Genomic DNA, 8317 nt, shown 5'->3' with positions numbered 1-8317 from the left:
TACCAATTGAGATATATTAACATAATTAATAAATAAATCATACTCGTATTCACTATAGTTATACCATTTCAATAAAATCAATAGGATACGATTAAAATCCACCAATCTATTTTAAGTCCCTCAAATATTACTTAATAGACACATCATCCAACTAAACCACCATAATATCCACCCTAAACTAGCCGATCATAATTCAACTGCTATTTCCTTTACTTTTTCCATTATGTGGTTAATGCGGAAATTATAAGCAAGACATTTATCTAATTTCTTTTTCTCTAATAAAATTCTCTCCTATTGAAATTAGTTGTTATTACTTGTATTTTAGTAAGAAATAACGTCTATTGTTATTATTTGATTATAAATAATAAAATTAATATATTTTATAATTATTTGTCATTTTCTAAAAAAAAAAAATAATTAATAAGTTGATTTCCTGAAGTGTGATTCTTCATTACATAAATAATGTTTGGCACATGATTATGTGATATAATTTTGTTTTCTCAATCTAATTATTGAAAAAGACTTTATGGCAATATATATAAAAATATCATTGTGAATCATGAAAACGATATTTAGAAAGATCAATTGGCCCTTTTTATTTTCTTTGTCTTTTATCATTTATGTGACTGAAATTTAAATTGAAGGAAAGAGATAACGCCACAGAGTTGAAAGCAAAGTTCATTCAATTGGGAGAAAAAAGGCAACACTGTCTTTTGCCTTCCATCCTCTGCTATTCATTCTTATTGCCAAATTGCTTGCGATTGCGGCCTCTTGTATTCTCTCATTATTCCTGTCTGACACTTGATTCTAAACCGCTATTCGTTTCTTTTACTTTTTCTTTTTAAATTTCTGCTGTAATTATACAATTTCTTATTTATCTAATTTGATAGGAAATACTTTATCACCAATTTAAGTAAATTCGAATTATAAGGATTCTAATATTTAACAAATTGATATTAGAGTGGCCTTTAGACCCTGAGATATTAATTACGCCGAACTCTGACTAAAAAGAAAAACCCAGTTGAATATCCAATTAATAAAGAAATCCAATTAATAAAGAAGAGTTTTTGGAAAGAGATCAGAATTTATAATTTTTCAGTATTTAAATTAAAACAATAGATATTTTCAGTATGAAAATGGCCAATTGCTGCACTCGTCATATACTATAAAATTAAATAGAAAGAAAATATGCAACACGTTTGCTCAATGGGTTTTACAGGACAATGATTTGTTTTTATTAGTTTACATGTACAGATAAGCAATTCACATGCGTGATGCATCATCATCAGTCTCTATACACTCTAGCACTCTCAAACAACAACACACACAGAAACAAGACCCGGTTAATATAATCATATATTTTCTTAGATTTTCTTTCCATAAGTTGAAAATAAAGAAAATGTGTTAAGTTAATATTATTTTGAAGTCTGAGGTTGTCGGATAACCTATTTATGGTTTAACAGACAAAAAAAAAAAAGGCAAAAGCGAAAAGAAGAGATGTCCGGTGGTGAAGAAGGAGAATCACTAGAGTTCACACCCACATGGGTTGTGGCTGCTGTTTGTACAGTGATTGTTGCAATCTCACTTGCTGTTGAAAGATTGATTCATTATGGTGGTTTATATCTTAAGAAGAAGAATCAGAAACCACTGTATGAAGCCCTCCAAAAAGTTAAAGAAGGTCTCTTTTTCTTTTTTCCCTTGTACCCATCTGTGTCTTGAATCTGCATTTACTGTTTTTATATTTTTTTTTCATTTCATGGTGTGTCTGTATGCTTATACAGAGTAAAGATTCTTTTTTTTTTTTTGCCCTTTTATGTGTTATTTTTTTCTTTTTTTTCTTTATGAGAAAAATATAGGTTATGGGTGCTCTGTCTCTCTTAAATGTAGGATTTCTGTGGAATTTTTGAAATGTAGGGAGAAATTAAGTGAAGATTAACTAAGAAAGTCTTTTTTTTTTCCTAAAAAAAAGTACATTTTATGTATTTATTGTATTCACAGTCTTCTTTAATGAATTATGCTAAAAGAATATGTATATTGAAACTAAAGATCTTTCCTTTTTACATTATATTTATTTCTTATCAAAATGCGTGTTTATGTAATTATATTAATTGTTAAAGGAATGTAAATTCTCTCTGAAGTTTTTACTTTTCTTTTTCTTTTTATATTCTGCTAAATAATTAAACCATTTTATGTTTGGTTTGCAGAGTTGATGCTTCTGGGTTTCATATCATTGTTGTTGACAGTATCACAAAACTTAATCTCTAAAATCTGTGTGTCGGAACATGTGATGACTAATATGCTTCCTTGTAAACTGGCTGATAAAGGAGAAGGACACGAATCCAATTCTACCACAACAGCTGAGCATTTTCAGAGGTCTTTTATTACTAGCATTTCTGGCACTGCCAGGCGTCTTCTGGCTGAATCAGCAGAATCCCAGATGGGTTACTGTGCTAAGAAGGTAGAAACAGTTAAAAACCTGCCACTTCTGTTACTGTTATTTTTTTTTTTCTATGCATGACTTTGTGATATCCTCTGCAGTTGCTGCAGGGTAATGTCATGGTTAATTATATTAGTGATAGTTTTCAATGGTATAAGAATAATGTCTTAGAGAAACATTGAGTCATACATTTATTAATTATGCTGTGCAAGTTTGGCAAAATGGGTTCCCATTTCCTAATCTTATCTTTCAGTCCATTGCATATTTGCTTCATCTGGTGATAGTAGTTGTTACAGTAGTGTCCTTTATTATTATCTTTTTTGTTGATATGAGTCAGGCCATGAGAGTTTAATGGAGTGTACCCTAAACAGATATGAAATCAAAACAACAAGCTATTCATTCATCAATGTGTCTTATTAGATTCCTATTTAGTGTACCCTAATTTGGATACATTAAAACATGTGAGCTTGGCTTTGAGAAACATTTGGCCAAATTGAAAATTCCCCTCTTCTCCTTTTCGTATAATTTAATTAAACAAGATGAAGAATACGAGGAGGGGAAAAAAGAAACATGACTAACTACTTTGTGCCAGATTGTGCTGCAACATAGGTGATATATATGTGTTACTCTGTACTTTATACTGGTTTGAAGTTTATGGTTGTGTGATTTCTGTAGCTGCAACTATCTTAGAACAATGTACTCATCCTTTTTCTGCTTTGCCCATCTTTATTCAGGGTAAAGTGCCATTGCTTTCTATAGAAGGACTGCATCATTTGCATATCTTTATCTTCGTCCTAGCCATTGTCCATGTCACTTTCTGTGTGCTTACTATTCTTTTCGGAGGAGCAAGGGTGAGCATTCCATACAGTTCTTTATGCTCCCTTTGATTTCTAATGGTTGTGGGATTATCTAGTTTTTCTTTCTCAATGATTGTCTGTTTTGATTTAGATTCGTCAATGGCGGCACTGGGAGAATTCGATTGCCAAAGACCGATATGATACAGAAGAAGGTACAGTTTTCACATTAGTTCACATACTTTTTGACATTAAATCACATACCTTTTGCACTTGATGTACTTTATAAGTAGACCGAGGCATGTACCATTGATGTCTCTGCATACCTTCAAGAATTTGTTGCTATCGGTATTGCCATGGAAACTATGGGTGCAGGTTGTTTGAATTGCATGATTAATTGAATTAGTGAAACAAAAATGACAAATGAGATCAGATTCTCTTTCTTAATTTCTTGGAAAGTTATCGTGACAGTTTATTTTTATGCTCATTTCATCTATTTTATGGGCTGTGGTAGTGCAGTTTTGAAGAAAAAGATCACCTCTGTCCATCAACACGAATTTATCAAGGATCATTTTCTGGGTATTGAAAAGGATTCAGCTTTTCTGGGATGGGTGGTACGTTACTAATAGTAGCTTACCTATCTGCCATATTCTTACAGAAAGAAGATATGTTTAATTAAGTTGACTTATTCTTTGTGCTATTTGTGAGAGTTTAATCATCTTTCTTTTTTCTCTGCCCTTTCATACTTGAGAGACACGAAATTACGTGGTTCAGAACCTACCTTGGCGTGGACTTCAATTTCTTTGAGTGTCATGCAAGTAGATATTGTGACAGTCTGGTCTATGTCCGCAGGACCTGAGCCATTAAAATGGCATGCTTGTCCAACAGAGTCAATTTTCTGGCCCTTTTTCTTTATACTTACATGCCTTCCTCAGCTGCAAAGACTTTTTCATTATTGTATTTGTGGGACCTGTTGCTTTTGTTTATGTTCGTGCTTTGAGGACATGTCTGTGGAAGCAAATAAACTTATACTTGAGCTATCATCTACTAGATTGAGTTTTTAGTTTGAGTGGTTCACTAATTATGATTTCCTTTACCAAAATTTCTAGAGTGTAAATCTTACTTGTCCTATTGTTATTCTAGCTCAGCAGGCTATTGCAATCGAGTACTTAATGTGAAGTGTATCTCTATTTTACTGATTTTTTTAGTTTTTTCGGCTCTTAAATTTAATCTTGCATCCTTGCATACAAGTTTAAAATTTTAGGCTCAGAAGTTAACTGGGTAATCTGCGGAAGGGGTGTTTCTGGCTGTGAAACCTAATCTTGCATCGTTGCATACAAGTTTAAAATTTTAGGCTCAGAGGTTAACTAATAAAGTTCAACTCCTCTGCGTTACCTTCATTGGAGGTGTAAGCCTATTCTTGAGTACTCTTTGTAAGCTTGGGATTTTAGGTCAGGAGCTTAACTGATGGTTTTGTATTTGTTCTGATAACAACGCATGATGTGAAATACTTTTGAAACTTAACCTTTAGTCATTACCATTTTGTTTCAGAGCTATGTCAACTAAAACCATCTAAAGGATAAATCTTGCCAGACAAAGCATAATGAACATAAAATGATCTTGGGAAATAAGAGCTAGTATCTTTTTTGTAACTATAAATTGGATTCTAATGCCATCTCTCTTATTTCTGTATGTTTATCCAGCACTCTTTTTTCAAGCAATTCTATGCATCTGTGACAAAATCAGATTATATAACTCTTCGACTAGGGTTCATCACGGTAAAATTGAAGTTTTCTTACTTACATTTTGCTTATTCAATATCCCATGCAATTACACATTTATCTGCTAAACTATTGCCTGTGGTGCAGACACATACTAAGTCAAATCCAAAGTTTAATTTTCACAAATACATGGTACGTGCCCTTGAAGATGACTTTAAGACAGTTGTTGGGATAAGGCAAGTGCTAATCACCTTTGTGTTGTTAAAAGAGTTTTCATGGCATGTAGTGTGTGTTCATTAGAATGATTACCTTGAATAATGTTGTTGATTTGCTTACTAATCTCCTTGATTCACCTAATTGCCTTGGTTGCAGTTGGTATCTTTGGATATTTGTGGTCGTTTTCTTATTGCTGAATGTTAATGGTATGATATCCTACTCTATTGATCCATTGGTGGATATCTTTTGATTAGTGACAATGTCCAAGTTTTGGCTTTTCTGTTGGTATAACATCCAGTTTTACTATCTGATATCATGCCAGTTCTTTTCAAATTAGATGTAAGAGATATATTGGTACTCTTAAGTTAAAAGGGTACCCAATATCATTTGGTTGGATACAGTTTAATTTGGTTTTCTAGACTAAGAGAATTTTACCTGTATTTAATTTTGATACTTGGGTCCAAGTAACACACATTAGCAGGTTTCTCCTAATTGTAGAGTGTATTCTTAGGGCATGTTTATTACTGTTATGCTAATGGTTGTTTTATGGTTTTTGCATTCACTTGCTGCTTTTGGGCCATAGATTGCTGGTAGATTTTACTTTTAATGGTGTTCTTTTTTTGCCTTGTCCTATGCAGGTTGGCATACATATTTCTGGATAGCATTCATTCCTTTTGCCGTGAGTATCCTTAATATGATTTCCTTTTCTAATTCTGTCACCCTTGAATGTGCTCTCTCTCTAAAAGTTTAGTTAGGCTATTTATCATATTTAGATGGAATCATGCACTCCGATTGTCTTGTGATAAGATAAAATGCACAAAGATTACTGAATAATCTTCTTTTGCTTTCTTGCTATAAACATGGCATGTCCTGGGTTGAGCAATCTCAAAGGCCTTTGTTGATGATTGTTACATCAAAACAGTTTAAACTCCAAAAACCAATTTTGTATAAATTTATTTATTTTGGTGGATATGTTGGTTTAATATGATTTTCCACTAAGGTAAATATGCTAAGCACTTGTTTACTTAACTCATGGCTGGCTTTAGTCAATGATATCCTTTTTGTTTTCCTTCCTTATTATGTACAAGGCATACTTGGATCAAAAAGCAAGAATCATGATATCTGATATTGATTCATTTCTCCCTGTAATTCTTATTTTGATTTAGTGGCATGATAGTTGTGGCTTGGCCTAATTTCACTCACCCTAATTTTACAAATTATGACCTTTATAGAGTTCAATTTGCTTGTATAGGAGTCAGTGAGGTTTTTCTGAATGGGTGAGGGTACTTTGTTCATCAAACTTCATCATGTATGCAATGCTGCATAAGGCCTTATATTGGTACATATGAAGAAGATTACTAACTCTGAGATCCAGTATCTCATGATTACTATAACAATTCTAGATAATTGTTCTTAGATGGTATTCTTTACGAATCTGTGTGCACGTGCGGGTGTGCACATATAAGAATCAATTACTGAGCACCTTTTGTGGGCCTTAGAGTAACACAGCAATCTGCTGTATGTATCTGGCTTTCTCTTGGCGGAAAACCGGGATTGAGGTTTGCGAAACATCTGCAGTAACAGAGAAACAATTTAAGATTGGCAAATGGGATATGATCCATATGCTAATGTGGAATTCTGTATATAAACATTGGATTATTTGTGGAGCATAATATATTAGTAGTGATTGATGACTGAGTCTTCAAAATACAAAACGGCCACTCGTCAGCACATGGGGATGTTGATTCTTTGGCATGCTTAATTTTAAGTTTACAACAGCAAATATTTGAAATTTATAATATGCATGCATCTTGCACATTTTGTTTTCCTTTGTGATCACTTGTTTATTATGCATGTGAAGTTTAACATGTATATTACCAGGTAAGTCAGCATTTGACATTTCATAATTCTTTTACAAAATGGAACTAATATCTGCTTGGCTATCTGCTGTTTCAATTTTCTCAAGTTTCACTTAATGCTTTACTTTTCCAGCTTTTACTTGCTGTTGGCACCAAGTTGGAGCATGTAATTTCCCAGTTGGCTCATGATGTTGCTGAGAAACATGTAGCCATAGAAGGGGATTTAATAGTCAAACCATCGGATGATCACTTTTGGTTCCACAAACCCCATATTGTCCTGTTTTTGATTCATTTCATCCTTTTCCAAAATGCTTTTGAGATTGCATTTTTTTTCTGGATATGGGTAAGTTGATTTTATTACGGTCTTCTCTTCTCATGAACTTGCTCTGACACAATCATAATGGCTTTTATACCACTGTAGGTTCAATATGGCTTCGATTCCTGCATCATGGGACAAGTCAAATATATTGTCCCCAGGCTAATAATTGGGTAGAAGCCATTTTCCTTTTCCTTTCAGAATCTTATTACATTCTGATCCATAACTATTTCTCTAGTCTCCATTTACTGTATTTTTCTTTTCCTCTTCGTCAGGGTGTTCATTCAGATACTCTGCAGTTACAGCACCCTTCCACTGTATGCCATTGTGACACAGGTTAGTAGAGCTGCTTTTAAATAGTAGCTGCACATTATTTGTTACACCGTTAATTTTGACCCAATTACGTATTGCTACGAATGAAGATGGGAAGTTCTTTCAAGAAAGCCATATTTGACGAGCATGTGCAAGCTGGACTTGTTGGTTGGGCTCAGAAAGCGAAGAGAAAGAAAAAGGCATCAACTGATGGATCCAACCAAGCAAGTTCTCATGAAGGCTCTATTTTGGGAATTCAGCTGGGAAGAATTGGGCGCAATGCGTCCACTCCTGAAGAGATTCAATTTGCAGCTGGTTCTGATGGGAAAAACTGACAAGTTTTCTTACAGCACGAGCTGTATGTAGAATATATAGAAAAACCAGTGGCTGATATATATTTATTGTCATGGAACCTGGAGTTGCACCTCTTGTAGAATTATTATACAAGCTTTTGTAAGGTTCCAACTCTACTTTAGGCATTGTCCATCCATCTGATCAAAATGTATTTTGCCATTTGAATCAGACACATCAATTTGCTTGAGAACTAGGTTGTCGGAAGACCAATCATGCTATCACCTAATTCATATTGTAACAAAATAAATTAACAGAAATAATACCAAAAATGAAAGGAAAAAAAATCAATTCAAAACTAATAAAATATT

At 33.5% G+C, this 8317-nt stretch overlaps 1 protein-coding gene across 2 annotated transcripts; it reads left to right on the top strand.

Annotated features, from left to right (window-relative positions):
- Positions 1–1181: 1181 nt before the first annotated feature.
- Positions 1182–8199, top strand: LOC8282019 (MLO-like protein 1). Of its 2 annotated transcripts, XM_015722267.3 has the most exons (13): positions 1184–1678; positions 2205–2458; positions 3172–3288; positions 3386–3446; positions 3751–3845; positions 4935–5009; positions 5100–5188; positions 5325–5374; positions 5807–5847; positions 7161–7370; positions 7449–7516; positions 7619–7679; positions 7766–8199. In XM_015722267.3, exons 1-13 carry the CDS (start codon positions 1498–1500, stop codon positions 7988–7990), a joined length of 1527 nt encoding a protein of 508 aa, XP_015577753.2. In that variant the 5' UTR covers positions 1184–1497; the 3' UTR covers positions 7991–8199. The 2 variants fall into 2 exon arrangements, with proteins under 2 accessions (XP_048235886.1, XP_015577753.2); XM_048379929.1 differs by lacking the exon at positions 7161–7370 and having other exon boundaries at positions 1182–1678.
- Positions 8200–8317: the final 118 nt, after the last annotated feature.

This window comes from Ricinus communis, chromosome 10, assembly GCF_019578655.1.
Source record: "Ricinus communis isolate WT05 ecotype wild-type chromosome 10, ASM1957865v1, whole genome shotgun sequence".
Classification (NCBI taxonomy): domain Eukaryota; kingdom Viridiplantae; phylum Streptophyta; class Magnoliopsida; order Malpighiales; family Euphorbiaceae; genus Ricinus; species Ricinus communis.
Note: the sequence above shows the minus strand (reverse complement) of the source record. Positions and strands in the feature narration are given on the sequence as shown.

Coding starts and splice junctions, on each gene's coding strand:
- LOC8282019 (XM_015722267.3), top strand. CDS start 1,498: ATGTCCGGTGGTGAAGAAGGAGAATCACTAGAGTTCACACCCACATGG. Junction 3,846..4,934: donor CAGCTTTTCTGGGATGGGTG/GTACGTTACTAA, acceptor ATGTTTATCCAG/CACTCTTTTTTCAAGCAATT. Junction 7,517..7,618: donor GTCCCCAGGCTAATAATTGG/GTAGAAGCCATT, acceptor CCTCTTCGTCAG/GGTGTTCATTCAGATACTCT.